Below are 17,084 nucleotides of genomic sequence, written 5' to 3' on the forward strand. Positions count from 1 at the left end.
TTATAAACTTACACAGTATATAGTCTGAGGTCTGCGATCTGCCAATATGTGGCTAGTTTTCTCTTTTGGATAACATGATTCATGATTTTAGTTTTTTTGTCTAGTCTCACTTGAATATAGGTTAATATTAAATAGTCTCCTGATGACGCCTTTGGTGAGGATGATGAAACCCATAGAAATGAGAGAATTGGAGAGTGAGTGTGTAAATGTCACCTCACACTATATACTGAACTGTGGTGTACATGTTTTTTCTATTAGTCACCTATTAACTAATCTTCAGGGGGTGAATTATGGGTATAGTTTTACATTTGGAATTAATAAAGTTTAGTTTTATCCTTTTGTCAGCAAACATGAGGAATGACAAGAGACAACCCATTTAAGAAGATTCAATTTTGGTTAAAACTATTCCAACATTATGAATATAAAAAAGACTTCTCCCCTATGTGACATCTCTGATGTTTATTAACAATTGATTTCCAAGTAAAATATTTCCCACATTAAGAAAATGAAAAAGGCTTCTCCTCTGTGTGACTGCTCTGATGTCTAACAAGAAGCGCTTTCCGGTTAAAACATTTCTCACATTCTGAACAGGAAAAAGGCTTCTCCCGTGTGTGGATTCTTTGATGGCGATCAAGATCTATTTTCCATTTAAAACATTTCCCACATTCTGAACATGAATATGGCTTCTCTGCTGTGTGAATTCTCTCATGTGTAACAAGACTTGAATTCTGAGTAAAACATTTCCCACATTCTAAACATCAAACAGGCTTCTCTCCTGTGTGAGTTCTTTGGTGCCTAACAAGATTCCCTTTCTGGTTAAAACATTTCCCACAATCTGAACACGAAAAAGGCTTCTCTCCTGTGTGAGTTCTTTGGTGCTTAACAAGATTGACTTTCAGTCTAAAATATTTTCCACATTCTGAACATGAAAAAGGCTTCTCTCCTGTGTGAGTTCTTTGGTGCATAACAAGATTGACTTTCAGTCTAAAATATTTTCCACATTCTGAACAGGAAAAAGGCTTCTCCCCTGTGTGAGTTCTCTGATGAGTAACAAGCAGTGATTTATGTGCAAAACATTTCCCACATTCTGAACATGAAAAAGGCTTCTCCTCTGTGTGAGTTCTCTGGTGATCAATCAAATGTGATTTCTGGATAAAACATTTCCCACAATCTGAACAGGAAAAAGGCTTCTCCCCCGTGTGAGTTCTATGGTGATCAACCAAATATGATTTCCGGTTAAAACATTTCCCACATTCTGAACAGGAAAAAGACTTCTCCCCTGTGTGAGTTCTCTGGTGACTAACAAGATGACATTTCTGGTTAAAAGTTTTCCCACATTCTGAACACGGAAAAGGTTTCTCCCCTGTATGAGTTCTATGGTGATTAACCAATTGTGAATTCCGGTTAAAACATTTCCCACATTCTGAACAGGAAAAAGGCTTATCTCCTGTGTGGAGTCTCTGGTGCTTAACACAATATGATTTATTGTTAAAACATTTCCCACATTCTGAACAGGAAAAAGGCTTCTCCCCCGTGTGAGTTCTATGGTGATTAACCAAATCTGATTTCTGGTTAAAACATTTCCCACATTCTGAACAGGAAAAAGGCTTCTCCCCCGTGTGAATGCTCTGATGTCTAACAAGAATCGCTTTCTTGCTAAAACATTTCCCACATTCTGAACATGAAAATGACTTCTTTGCTTTAGGAGCAGTTTGTTTCTTATTACCTCTTTTGTGACTTTGATTTTCCTTAGTAGTCGGTAATGAATCAGAAGATGGGACCTGTTTCATAGGATCAGATGACAGATCTTTGCTGTGAATGGATGATGGTATATCTGGAGTAATAGCAATCACTTCAGTTGTATCTTGTAGGATCTCAAGATTATCAGATTTAAAAATTGAAGAGTTCAGCTGTCCTTCTGATCTCCTGGTACAGTTATCTGCTAAGATAAAAAAAAAACAATTTTTTTTAATAAAATATCCTTTAGTTTTATATTTTTGAACATTTCTACTTAAACTGTCCATAAAAATGGCAAGCTATGTAAAAAACTTTAATTATTTACCAAGACAATGACAGTTCACAGTCTAATAGAAAACCTTGTTGGATGAGCCAGTAGTGTGTGGTGTTCAACTGTTTGTTCATTCTGCCTCCCAAATATCAAATAAAAAGAAACCAATCAATGTTATGTAGGCGAAAATAATACCAATTCTCATCTCACAAAAAACAAGTCCCCACTCAGGTCCATCATTTGTCAATGGAAAAACAGGTAAGGCAGGTTAGGGTTACTGTTAGGCTAAAGTTAGGGTTAGGCTAAAGAATTAGGCTTTTCTCAATTGTCTCCCAAATAATTTGGTCACGTCAGAGTTTTCTATTTCCAGAAAAAAAATTTAAAAAAATAAAATGGCCCATCAGTATTATAGTACAGAGGAGGCTTATGCACTTTCCTGTTCTGACAGTGAAGCAAGTGCAGTGTCAGATGGCGATGTGGATTTCGAGGGCTTTAGTAGCAGCGACAGTGATAGCTCAGAAATGAGCAGTGATTCTGGTCCATCCTCACACACAAGGACCAGTACAACAAGAAGGACAAATAGCGCTTCTGGAGAAATGTCTCCAGCTCAGGGAACAATGCCCAGTACTAGCGCTGTCCCTAGTGCTCGAGAATTGGCGCACACCAATGTCCAAGGGGCTTTGCCTCTTCATGTAGCATTTCCCAGATGGGAGGCTTCGGCTACTCCATTCATCCCTAATTTTAATGCCATTCCTGGTATAAATGTGGAGGTGGAAAATTTTGGACCAATTATTTTTTTTAATTTGTTTCTGACAGATAGCTTGCTAGAGCATATTGTCCTACAAATTTATATGCGTCCTAATTCATCAGCCAGAATCCATGATCCTATTATGCTAGGTCAAATTTATGGAACCAACTAATGTCCTAGAAATGAAAACATTTTCAGGACTTACATTCGCTATGGGGCTTGTTAAAAAACGAGCATTCAGTCTTATTAGTCCAACCGCCCTGTTCAAGCCACCCTTATGCTTTCTGCCTTTCTTCCTAGGACCCGTTATGAAAGCTTTTACATATATGAGAGGAAAGATAGCCAACTAAACCCACCAGGAGGCCCTACTTATCTGGGGACATCTGGAAAAATCGTTTGGGAGCTGATAACTCCATTTTTACAAAAAGGCTACAATCTGTATGTTGACAACTACTACACCAGCATACCTCTATTTAAAAGTCTGTTTGAACATAACATAGGGGCTTGTGGGACCATTCGCAAAAACCGTCAGGGGTTTCCACAATCATTGGTCAGCAAATAGTTCCGAAAGGGGCAGTCAGGGGCTTTACACAATGGAAAGCTGCTTGTCCTCAAGTTTAAGGATAAAAAAGATATATCCTGAGCTCGATCCACACAGATGCCACAAGGGCCACTGCAGACCAACAGGGATCCACTACTCCAAAACCTGTGTCTGTCATGGACTAAAAACAAATCTATGGGGGTGTGGACCTTGCAGATCAGGTTCTACAGCCATACCAGGTATCAAGAAAATCATATATCTGGTATAAAAAGTTAGTCATGTATTTGTTTCAGGTGGCCACATAGAATTCTTTTGTATTATACAAAAAAGCCGGAAATGCAGATACTTTCCTTGATCATCAGGAAAAGGTCACTGAAAATCTTGTTTTTGAAAATTTTGTCCCCGCCAATCCTTTAGAATGTGAAGATGTCAGAAGACTCACTGAGCGACATTTTATTGCACTCATCCCAGTAACTGAAACAAGAAAGAACCCCCAGAGAAGATGTCGTGTATGTTCCTAGAGAGGAATGAGGCATGATCCCCGCTATTATTACCCACAATGCCCATCACTGCCAGCCTTATGCCTCCATGACGGCTTTACAATCTTCCACACAGAACCACGTTTTTGAACTGTTTTGACATTCAAGCATTTGGTTTCTTTAGTGACAGACACATTTGAGTAGAGCTGACTTAGGCCTCTTTCACACATCAGGTTTTCGCCGTCAGGCGTGATCCGGCGCTTTTGACAGAAACCGGATCCGGCGAAATGCAATGCCGGATCCGGTTTCCCCCCCATTGACTTGCATTTGCGCCGGATCGTCTGGAAAAAACGGCTACTGTAACGTTTTTTGTCTCCGGCGAAAAAGCCGGACCCACCGGATCCGGCGCGTCCGGCTTTTTCACACAATGAAAGCCTATGAGCGCCGCAATGCGCCTGATCCGGCGAAAGCCGGATCCGGTGGCCGGATCCGTTTTTTTTGGTCTGAGCATGCTCAGTAGCTCTGCCCACAAGACATATATAAAAGCAAGACAGTGGGACCCACAGCCACACCCAACATGCCACCCAAGAAAGCAACCAAGCGCAGCAGGAGAAGGCAGGAGACCACTGCAGCACCATCAGCACCACCACCACCCCAAATGGAGCAGCAAATGGAACATGCTGAGGAGGGGAGTCCAGCAGCAGATGAGAGACGGTAATTATCAAATCCCCCATTCCTCCAAACTAGGGCCATGGAATATCAAGATATTCATTGGCCCTTTGTTTCTCTTTATTCAACAGCCGCCCAAGAGATGCAGCAGCAGCAGCAGCAGCAGAAATGGCATCACTGGCAGCAGCAACAGCAGCAGCAATACCCACAGCCATGGAGTCTGGCCATCAACAGGACAGCACATCTTCTTCTGGGAGACCTCCCTCGCATCGTCAGCGTTTGACGGTAAGTTTTTATTTCCAAAATCCATCATCTCTGTAATATATGTCTATTCATTGCCTTTTATTTCAAAACAGGAATCACAAGATGAAGAGGAGCTCCCAGAAGAAGAAGGAAGGGGTGGACAGACACCTGGAGTGGGCTCACAATTGGTAAGTTTTTTGCATCAAACGCAGAAACACAACATCACACTACACACAACACATAGAAAACAATGTTCTGCAGACCACACACAGCAAACAAATGCCTACATCCAAAGACATAACATTTTTTGTTTTCTTCTCTAGTCTTCCCAATCTGGTGCTTGGCCAAGAGGTCCTCGCAGTGCCTCCCAGGGTCGTCGGCGACAGCAACGCGGCGGTCACCAGCGTGTAAGTATAAATATTTTTGCTTTGTTTTTTTGCACTTTTTATTTCATTTCTTTTGTGGAGGCTAATTATGTTATTTTTGTCTTTTTCTTTAACAGCCTTCACAGCGTGCTCCCGACTCTGACGGTGAGGATGGAGGACTCGATGTGGACCACCTCATCGATCTCGTCAGAGAAAGGGAGCCGCTCTGGAATATGGCTGACTGCCGCCACGCTGACCTTATCGTTACCCGACGACTCTGGGAGGAAATCTGTTCGCTCCTTGTGGGCCGCTGGGAGGACCTCGATGTTCGGGCCCAGATTAAAGAGCGTAAGTATATACAGTACCGGTTGCTTGATGTAAACCAGTGTTTCCCGAACTCCAGTCCTCGTGGTCCCCACGGATCATGTGTTCAGGATTTCTATTTACTATGGAAATCCTGAAAACATGACCCCTGGGGACTATGAGGACTGTAGTTTGGGAAACACTGATGTTGTATACTAACCACTCCTTTCTCGTTTCAGGGAACAGAATTGTGAATTGGTGGCGGTCTGTGAGGGATCGTTTCAAGAAGGAGTTCAATAAAGAGATGCGGGCCCCGAGTGGATCTGGAGGACGCAGGAGCAAGTACAAGTACGCACGAGCCCTTTCGTTCCTCCGGGAGACAATGCTCACCAGAAGGTAAATATTACACACCACATGTGACAAAAAAATGTTAGATGTAACTTTTTTTTTTCAGCCAGGGCCATACCATGTCAGTATTTTAATTGTTTTTTTTTCTCTTTATTCCACAGCACGGTGAGCAACACTCGGGAGCCTGCACGATTGGACCCTTCTGAGGCGATCCCTGAGGAGACCGGCACCGAGGGACACTTCGACCGCCCCGGTACATCTGCACCTTCCCAGCCTTCCCACACATTCGACCCATCTGTCCCATCCACCAGCACAGGAGCATCGTGGCCGCCTACATTACATGAAGCTGCTGGTGAGGAGATCGCTTTCCCTTTACCCCACCCTTCTGCCCCTGCCACCTCTAGTACACCTGCGGGTACTGGGCGGCAGCGGCAGAGGGGTCAGGAAAAGAGTTATGCGCAAGAGTTCTTGCATCTGAATGCATCTTTCCAGAACTGTCTAAAAGTCTTGTCAGAGCAAATCTCCGCAGGCTTTCAGCAGATCAACTCCAGCATTCTGGAGGTGAAGACACTTCTGCAAACCATGCATTCAGAAGCAAGATCTTCGCCAAACCACACCTTTTTCAGGTCTGTTGTGGAGCGCATGGCAACACTATCTCCTACCCAGCAGATGCATGTAATGCATTCGTGCCACGGTGCTCTACAGCAGGTTACCTCCCAACCTCCACCTCCCACCACTGTAGTTCCTCCACCTGCACCCCCTCCAGCCACTTTCCATCCTCCCCCTCCTATTACATCTGCACCCCCTCCAGCCACTTTCCATCCTCCCCCTCCTATTACATCTGCACCCCCTCCAGCCACTTTCCATCCTCCCCCTCCTATTACATACCAGCAACCTCACCAGTACCAGCAACCTCCCCAGTACCAGACATCTCCCCACTTCCAGCAACCTGCCCCGTACCAAACTCCTTCCCCGTACCAAACTCCTTCCCCGTACCAAACTCCTTCCCCATACAGCTTTCCATCAACATCATCTGCTCCTACAGTCCCTGCCCAACCCTCCACTCCACCGCCCACCACCTCTTCTGCCTCCCACATGTCCACCCATTCTGTAGCTTTTTCCACACCTTCACCTCTAACTGTTCCTTCCCCACCACGATCCCAGTCCTCTCTCCACACACCCAGTGTCGAAGTGTCCCGCAGCCCCTCCAGCAGTATTTCCACCCCACACTACACAGATTTGTAATGTGTGTTTTTTAATAAAAATGCCCATTGGGTTTAAAACCTGTATTAAAAAAGTTTTTTGCACTTTAAAAACATTTTACAAAAAAAAAAAAATTTAAATAAAAGTTAAATTATCGTTTCACAATGGTTGTCTGTCATTTCTTTCTGCGGCGAACTATGTTTAAAAAAAAGGTTAAATACAGGGTATTTCAAAGGTAAAAAGGTATTCAAAACCAGGTATATAACTGTGGGTAAATTTTAGCTTTTTGCCACAGTTGTGTTCCTGGTTGTGTTTGAAGCAAAGTATTTCACCTAAAAAGTTGTGTTTATTGTTGGTGATTTCCTAACAATGTACACAACTTTTGTTAAAAGGTGAAATACTTTACATAAAACACAACCAGGTACACACCTGTGGCCTAAAGCTAAAAATAGAGACCATGACAAGATAGCCAACTTTGGTTGGCAAAGGTATATACTGTTGGTCCAGAAGGTACACAAGTTTGGTTAGGGCACAAATCTTTCACACTCTGTCATCCTGCCAGTGTACTCTGCCTTGAGGTGACATAAAGTATAGTGCAAAATTGTCCCTCATTACTGAAACCGTCACAGAACTTCTAGTGGTAATATTTCCAATGACAACATCCATCTTCGCCAGTAACTTGCTCTTCTCTCCAACCTGCACTTTCTTCTCTACAACCTGTCAAAGAAGGGCTGTAGGAACATGCTATATATAGTTTTCCAGTAGCCAATCCCGTTCGGAAGGCCACAAGGGTCAATTTTAAAAACCGGATCCGGCGTAATCCGTCGAAAAACGGATAGAAAAACGGATGAACCGGATGAGACGGATCCGGTTTTGTCTGTCAAGAACAAGACGGATCCGGCAGAAAACCGGATCCGGCACATCAGGTTTTACAAAACATTTGCTGGATCCGGCATTCCGGCACGACGCCGGATCGCGCCTGACGCCGAAAACCTGATGTGTGAAAGTAGCCTTAACAATTTCCGGGGGTAGGTGGGGGGGAGGTCTCCAGAGACACGAGCTGGGCACAATATATTGGGCACTACCATGACATTGCTGCAATTTTTGCTCTGAAACTTCTACGTGTTTCTGGAAATCATCCATGTAGTGAAAATGGTCACTATATCCCTAGATGAATTCCCAGAGGGATGTCATTTCCAACATGGGGTCACTTCAGGGGGATTCTGTTGTTCTGGCACTTAGCGGCTCTCCAAAGTGTCATAACAGCAGAATCCCCCTGAAGTGACCCCATTTTGGAAATGACACCCCTCTGGGAATAGAAAATGACCCCCCTCTGCGAATTCATCTATGGGTGTAGTGACCATTTACCTATCTATATATTTTCCAATGTAAAATCTGGGGTTAAAACAACATTTTAGTGGTAAAAATGTAATTATTTTTCTTCACTGCCCAATGGAATCCTCCATGAAGTGACCCCATTTTGGAAATGACACCCCTCTGGGAATAGGAAATGTCACCTCTTGCAAATTCATCTATGTACACCCATAGATTTACCTATGATGACCATCTACCTATTTTCCAATGTAAAATCTGTGGTTAGAACAACATTTTAGTGGTAAAAATATAATTATTTTTTCTTCACTGGCCAATGGTATAATTTTCTATGGAACAGCTGTGGTATCAGTATGCTCACTGCGCCACTAGAATAATTCATTCAGGGAAGTATTTGGTAAAATGCAGTCACTTTTGCGGCTTATGCTTATCCGGCACCTCAGGGGCTCTGACAATGTGACATGTCACCCATAAACAATTCCAGCAAAATCTGCTCTCCAGTATGACGCTCCTTCCCTTCCGAGCTCTGCCATGCGCCCAAACAGTGGTTTACCCCCACATATGGGGTGTCAGAATACTCAGGACAAATTGAACAACTTTTGCGGTCCAATTTCTCCTGTTACCCTTTGGATAAAAAATGGAGGGCGAAAAGATCTTTTTTTTTTTTTTTAAATATTTTTTATTTTCACGTTTCTACGTAATTAACTTCTGTGATGCACTTGGGGGTTCAAAGAGCCCACCACACATCTAGATAAGCTCCTTGGGGGTCTAGCCAAAAAATGGGGTCACGTGTTGGGGGTTTTCACTGTATAGACACGTCAGAGGCTCTGACAATTTGACATGTCACCTACAAACAATTCCAGCAAAATCTGCTCTCCAATATGGCGCTTCTTCCCTTCCAAGCATTGCCATGCGCCCAAACAGTAGTATTCTCCCACATGTGGGGTATCGGCGAGCTCAGGAGAAATTGCACAACAAATTGTATGGAGCAATTTCTCCTCTTACCCTTATGAAAATGCAAAATATGGGGCAAAAAATGAATTATTTGTGAAAAATGTTTTTTTTATTTCGACGACTCTAAGTTATAAACTTCTATGAAGCACCTGTGGATTCAAGGTGCTCAACACACATCTGGATAAGTTCCCTAAAGGGGTCTAGTCTCCAAAATGGTGTCACTTATTGGGGGTTTCCACTGTTTAGGCAGATCAGGGGCTCTCCAAACGCGACATGGCAACCGCTAATTATTACAGCATATTTTACATTCAAAAAGTCAAATGGCGCGCCTTCCCTTCCGAGCCCTGCCGTGCGCCCAAACAGTAGATTTCCCCCACATATGGGGTTTCGGCATGCTCAGGAGAAATTGCAAAACAAAATGTATAGTCCATTTTCTTCTATTACCCTTACGAAAGTAAAAAAAAATTAGGTCTAAAGGAAAATTTTTGTGATGGTGGGATCTGACACTGACGTTCCTTGAGCTTGAAGTTCACCTTTTGTTTAGAAGTTTTTCTGGGCTCTTTTGTTACCATTCGTATTATCCATCTCTTTGATTTGCCATGAATTTTCCTCCTGCGGCCACGTCCAGGGAGGTCGGCTACAGTCCCATGGAGCTTACATTTCTGAATATTATGTGCAGCTGTAGTCACAAGAACATCGAGCTGCTTGGAGATGGTCTTATAACTTTTACCTGTAACATGTTTGTCTATAATTTTCTTTCTAATCTCCTGAGACAACTCTTTCCTTCGCTTCCTCTGGTCCATGTTGAGTGTGATACACACCATGTCACCACACAGCACAGTGAGTATCTGTAGCCTCTATACAGGCCACTCACTGATTCCAGGATTGTAGACACCTGTGATGATAATTAGTGGACACACCGCGATTTATCATGTCCCTTTTGTCACATTATTTTCAGGGGTACCATCATTTCTACCCAGGCCTATTTCGCGAGTTTCATTTTTTTTTAAATTCTCTGGAAGCATGGCTGAAAAGCAATGTCTGACTTTCATTTGTTCATTTTCAGAAATGCTTTATTTATTATTACTTTTGTCAGATTCAAGTTATTTCTGTCACCATTGTGGGTTTTTCTGTCATTAAACGAGGGGTAACAACAACATTGACCCTGTGTGTATAGATTATAACTCTCAGTGAATTTATAAAATGGAATCACTTTATGGGGATTTCGATTATTCTGGTTTTCTGTCATTTAGTTATATTAGGGCTTCTGCATATGGTGTGTCCAATCTCATCTGGGATCTGTTCCTACTGTCCAGCTGGAGTAATCTGCTCCCTACTTCAGCCAATTGGAAAGTACCACACCCTACTAAAGCGCAAAGCACATGGCCGGAATCTGCCAGATACAGCGCTGTTCTCCTCTGGTTCAGTCCTCTGTGCTCAGCTCCTGGCTTGAGTATTTGTTTCCTGTTGTGACTGTGGCCCGTTTACTGACTACTCTTGTGTCTTCTGATTCTGTCCTTCTGGTTCTGACCCAGCTACCTGACTATTCTTCTTGCCATCTAACTCCACAGAATAGCAGGTAACACCATGGTCCAAGCCTAGGGGTCCCAGTGTAAGTCCAGATTCCATGTAAGGGTGTTATAGAGCGATGAGCAAGGCAATCCTTGGGATATGGAAAGCAGAGAAGATAGGGCCAACCAGCAAAATGTCACCGGCGATGGCGGCGCCTGCGCAGTAGCATCTATAAGTAAGAGATAGAGGTTACTGGACAGGAGCCGCTGGTGTCATTTTGCTGGATGTAATTTTTTTTCTAAGCCTCACAATAGCCCCAATATTATAGGCATTATCAGCAATAACATCAAAGCTATTATATGCATTATGTAATAATGGGGGGCAGGTCAGTGAGGGATCAGCGACCTGTCATAAGCCAATACAGATGAATATGTAATCAGAGCACCACATAAAGCCCCACCCACAGCCCCGCCCACAGCCCCGCCCCAGAGCACGAGAATCTCATTAACTGAAAACTACAAATACAGATTACACAACAGTAAACCAGAGTTGCCCTCATTTATGGTGGACCATTGGAGCTACTATGAATCCTGAGCAGAAGATTAGAGAAAATATTATTGCTCCCCATTTCAGGAGAGATTGTGCAGGAATCTGAATTCCTTAGGATGAAAAACAATGTAATTTATGACGTGGAGTGAATCCATGACACCAGGGCTGGAGCCAACACATCTCCTGCAGGCGGGAATAAATGTATATTACAGCCATCGGCCACACACAGCTTAGAGAGGTGAGTTGTGAAAGACTCGCCAGGATTTCAGTACCGCATTACTCGCCGAGTACCAAATCCTAACGAGTATACTCGCTCATCCCTAGGAACCATGAGACATTCAGCAGCACAGAAGGGAGATTCATCCGATAAGATCTCAGGGATCTAGGAAGCCAACAGCATCATTACCCTCCGCTTTCTCTTACAGGCCCAGCATAAGATTTTTCTTCAAGTGATTTTCTATCTTGTCAGCACATTCTACGTACGCTGTCATTTGGCTTTATAGTTACAGATCTGGGCAGGTAACGGTCAGTTTTTTGAGGTGGATGGATCCTCCAGGTTCTAAGTTCTATAGAAAAGGGCTATCAATGCCCAAAGAAATTTGAACAGTTTTGGGTGGAGGAGAATGTTGTGGTCTAGAGGCAAAATGGTGGTCATGGTAATACGGCCGGACTACATCACCGATAAAGCAGCCACAGCCGGTGACTAAGAGGAATCTGTGACTTCTCTGCATTCAGTGGTTACTACTCACCTGGGTAGTCATATGTGGGAATCTCCTCTTTACACCACTCATCACCCCTCACATATGTCTCTGTAGTATTAATATAGGTGAGATCTTCACCCTGAAACAAATATTGTAAAAGTCACAGACAGATGGAGAAGTCCCATCTATGATCAGCTCTAATCCTGCCATCTCCACCGCTCTCATTACACAAGTATAAAACGTATAATACTGGTGGATAAAACAAGACTGAGCACAAGACCTTCACAGCCGTCTACACATCATAGGGGAGATCTCCTGACACCTTCTCTCCATCTACCTGATGATCCTGAGGAGCACTGGGATCTTCTTGGTTACAGTCCTGTGGAAGAAGAGGACGGGGACATCTCTCTGGTGTTGTCCTCTTACTGGATAGATCTGGAGGAAACACATACAGGGACTGAATTCATCCTCTACATACAGATAATTATAGGCCGTGTGTATTTAGTCCTGTCTATTACCTGGTGATGTGAGGGGCTGGGGAACCTCCATTATGACGTTCTTGTACAGATCTCTGTGTCCTTCTAAATACTCCCACTCCTCCATGGAGAAATAGACGGCAACATCCTGACACCTTATAGGAACCTGACACATACAATGATACCGTCATCCCCCGATCCCTTCATAGCGTTACTGTATAATGTCCCAGCATTCCCAGCAGTGTCACCTCTCCAGTCAGCAGCTCAATCATCTTGTAGGTGAGTTCTAGGATCTTCTGGTCATTGATGTCCTCATGGATCAGGGGGTGAGGTGGAGGCCCCGTGATTGGGCTCAGGGGTCGTCCCCATCCCTCAGACACAGGGTCCTGACAGCGATCACTAGAGGTCTTCTTCACCACTGTGTAATCCTGGTTATGGAGAGACACATTAATAAATCTCACTACAGACATTCCCAGAGTCCTCACCTCTCCAGTTCTGTCCATCTGTTATTCCCATAGATAAGAATGATGTAATGTGACGTCATCAGAATCTCTCACCTCTCCAGTGAGACGGAAGAGGATCTCTAGGGTGAGGTGTAACATCCTCTCCGCCATCTTGTCTCTGTCCATATCCATCCTTGGTGGGTAAATCAGGAAAATTCTCTTTTGCAGATCTTCACTGAGAGGATCCGATATTGTAGAGACCTGAATGAGAAGAAGATGATCCGATGTAACATCATAAGAATCCTGTGTAATAATACAATTACTGGAGATAATACGGGAAACATATGAGGAGATTTATTATCTTACAGGGTTTAGTTTTCTTCCCTGACATCTACTAATAAAACCTATATATTTAGGCCACAGACAACAAGCAGTTTCCTCCTCGGAGTCGGCAGCTGAACACGTTCCTCATAGACTCATCTTCCATAACGCTAATTCTCGTCTCATTACCGACACTGGAATCGGCATTAGCAATACTGCAGGAGATATTCATTACACGCGACATGAGAAATAACTCCTTCATGATGAGGACGACATCTTCATCTTCTACTGCGGCTCTAGAGACAGATGTGGCCAGAGTCGGTCACTGCCTCCATCCCCACCGGCCGTCTATATGAAGGTTTCCCGTCTTCCCCGCACTGGAATCTTCTCTCCCGTTAGATCTCAGCTCTGAGTCACACACAGAAGTTTGAGGCTTTTCTGGAAGAACAGGACAGGAGAGATCTGAGGCCGATGTCTCCATGTACAGGGTTTCCCCTCGGGATAAGAGGCTTTTCTATCCCTTTCCCCCAATTAGAGGGGACACCTGTGGATATCGGGCTCTTTACCGGCTGCAGTCCTGGGGGGATTTACTCGGTAACGTGGACGTTGGACAAACGTCACCATCAATTCCCATCAGAGTGAAGGAACATCGCTCCTCTATTCAGCTCTATGGATCCGGGATGAAATCCACTGCGGCCCCTGCAAGAAAAGAGCGAAGTCTGGTGAGACCCCCGAGGCCGGAGATTTCTACAGCTGCTCTGTGCGCACAGGACCTGTGATGAGGTCACAGGGGGGAGGAGTCAGGGGTCACATGATCAGGGGCCTCAGTGTGTGCAGGACTCTGCTGTGCTGGTTGTCATGGTGCTGGATGAGGGGAAGTTTCTGTGTGGGGTCAGGAGGGGTTTACAGGGTGGATGTAGCGGAGCCGCGTGTGTACAAGGTGTACGGAGCGGAGCCGCGTGTGTACGAGGTGTACGGAGCGGAGCCGTGTGTGTACGAGGTGTACGGAGCGGAGCTGTGTGTGTACAAGGTGTACGGAGCGGAGCCGTGTGTGTACGAGGTGTACGGAGCGGAGCCGTGTGTGTACATGGTGTACGGAGCAGAGCCGTGTGTGTACAAGGTGTACGGAGCGGAGCTGTGTGTGTACAAGGTGTACGGAGCGGAGCAGTGTGTGTACGAGGTGTACGGAGCCGCGTGTGTACGAGGTGTAAGGAGCGGAGCCGCGTGTGTACGAGGTGTACAGAGCGGAGCCGTGTGTGTACGAGGTGTACGGAGCGGAGCTGTGTGTGTACGAGGTGTACGGAGCGGAGCCGTGTGTGTACGAGGTGTACGGAGTGGAGCCGTGTGTGTACGAGGTGTACGGAGTGGAGCCGTGTGTGTACGAGGTGTACGGAGCAAAGCCGTGTATGTGTGGACCCCTCTGTGTAGTCTGTATACCCCCATCTTCGGGCGCAGACCCCTCTCTGTACTCTGTACACCCCCAGCTTTGGTCACAAACCCTTGTGTATGCTGTATACACCCATATACCCCCAGCTTCGGTCGCAGACGCCTCTTTGTACGCTGTATACACCCATATACCCCCAGCTTCGGTCGCAGACCCCTGTGCATACTGTATACACCCAAGTACCCCCAGCTTCAGTCGCAGACCCCTGTGTATACTGTATACACCTGTTTACCCCAAGCTTCAGTGACAGACCCCGCGTCTCACACTGTATACACCTGTATTCCCCCAGCTTCCGTCACAGACCCCTCTGTGTATGCTGTATACACCCGTATACCCCCAGCTTCAGTCTCAGACCCCTCTGTGTACACTGTATACACCCGTATACCCCCAGCTTCAGTCGCAGACCCCTCTGTGTACTCCATATACACCCGTATACCCCAAGCTTCGGTCACAGACCCCTCTGTGTATGCTGTATATACCCGTATACCCCCAGCTTCAGTCACAGACCTCTGTGTTCACTGTATACACCTGTTTATCCCCAGTTTTGGTAGCAGACCCTTGTGTACACTGTATACACCCATATACCCCCAGCTTCAGTCGCAGACCTTTGTGTATACTGTATTCACCTGTATACCCCCAGCTTCAGTCACAGATCCCGCGTCTCTCACACTGTATACACCTGTATACGCCCAGCTTCAGTCTCAGAACCCTGTGTGTATGCTGTATACACCCGTATACCCCTAGCTTCGGTCACAGACCCGTCTGTGTATGCTGTATACACCTGTATACCCCCAGCATTGGTCGCAGACCATTCTGTGTATGTCATACACACCCGTATACCCCCAGCTTCGGTCGCAGACCCCTCTGTGTACGCTGTATACACCGTATACCCCCAGATTCAGTCACAGCCCCCTGTGTTCACTGGATGCACCCGTATATCCCCAGTTTTGGTCGCAGACCCCTGTGTATGCTGTATACACCCGTATACCCCCAGGTTCGGTCGCAGACCCCTGTGTACGCTGTATACACCTGTATTCCCCCAGCTTCAGTCAAAGACCCCTCTGTGTATGCTGTATACACCCGTCTATCCCCAGCTTCGGTAACAGACCCCTGTGTACGCTGTATACACCTGTATACCCCCAGCTTTGGTCACAGACCCCCCCGTGTATGCTGTATACACCCGTATACCCCCAGCTTCAGTCATAGACCCCTCTGTGTATGCTGTATACACCCGTATATCCCCAGCTTCGGTAACAGACCCCTGTGTACACTGTATACATCCGTATACCCCCAGCTTCGGTCGCAGATCCCTGTGTACTCTGTATACACCCATATACCCCCAGCTTCGGTCACAGACCCCTCTGTGTATGCTGTATATGTAAGAAAAAGTTCTACTGAGAGCTGGAAGAGTCGGGAAGAAGTTCCACAGACGATCTCTTATCAAGCTGAGGTTGAAGTTTATTCGGAGATACACGGCAAAACAGATTCAGAATAACAGAGGAGCTGGAATATGCGGGCAAAAACAGGGATTCAGACGGGCAGAGATTCGCTAGGAAGTCTGGCGATGATAAGGCTCTGTGCCCTGGCCATGGTGAGGCACAGTGGCATGATGGCGATGGAATGGCCCCGATCGACAGTAACAGTGGCTTCTTATACATTATCAGAACAAAGAAAGCTGCATTTTGCCGCAGAGGGCGTTAACATTATAATTCTAAGGCGTTTTCATGGTAATCTACAGAGACGTGGTTTAGAACAGAGAATATAATGACATAATACGAAGATATTAATTAACTTTTCTCCAAGCAAAACTAAAACCCATAAGTCATTGGTATCTATGGCTACTGTCCTAAAATCTTATCATTGTCTCCAATCTATGTCCATAAATTCTTACATCCTGACATTCTAATTACTTTACTTTTTGCTACCACACTATCACGTATAAGCATATTGACCATATATTTAGTGACCTGTGGCCCTATTGATCCAATCTTCCTCTATGCACATCTACTGAAGTTGGTAAGAGACATGATCTCATTTTCCATCCTCCATTAAGTACATTTTATTAGCTCTTTTGTAAAAGTTGAATCTTCTCTAACTTTTGACAAGATGACTGCTAGAGACAACATGGCCGCTCAGTATATTATGGCTGACCATTCTCTTACAAGTCCCCCTCTTGTACTCTATCCAGAGTACAACATACAGTACTGTAATATTCATGGGTGAATTATTGAAAATAAGAATATTGAGGTAATTCAGCGCTTTATGCACGTGTGTGTAAGGCAAAAGTCCCTAAAAATAGCACAATCACATAATAAAAAAATAATTCAAATAGTCCCGAAAAAAAATAAGTTGCACAATAGTCTGCACAATAGTCAAGTCTTTTGGTCTTTTTCTTCTCATTCTTTGTCTTCTGGATTTTCCTGATCTCCCCCTCTCACACTATCA

The 17,084-nt window shown here is 44.9% G+C and overlaps 1 protein-coding gene across 1 annotated transcript in view; it reads right to left on the bottom strand.

Annotated features, from left to right (window-relative positions):
• Positions 1-440: 440 nt before the first annotated feature.
• The window catches only part of LOC141076413 (uncharacterized), a 60,989-nt gene continuing 44,345 nt past the window's right edge, over positions 441-17,084 (bottom strand). The window contains 1 exon segment of the mRNA XM_073563865.1: positions 441-1,937. Coding sequence (XP_073419966.1) covers positions 498-1,937 — 1,440 coding nt within the window. The 3' untranslated portion in view covers positions 441-497.

Source organism: Dendrobates tinctorius, unplaced genomic scaffold (assembly GCF_039654945.1).
Source record: "Dendrobates tinctorius isolate UK_male_01 unplaced genomic scaffold, ASM3965494v1 ptg000404l, whole genome shotgun sequence".
NCBI classification, from domain to species: domain Eukaryota; kingdom Metazoa; phylum Chordata; class Amphibia; order Anura; family Dendrobatidae; genus Dendrobates; species Dendrobates tinctorius.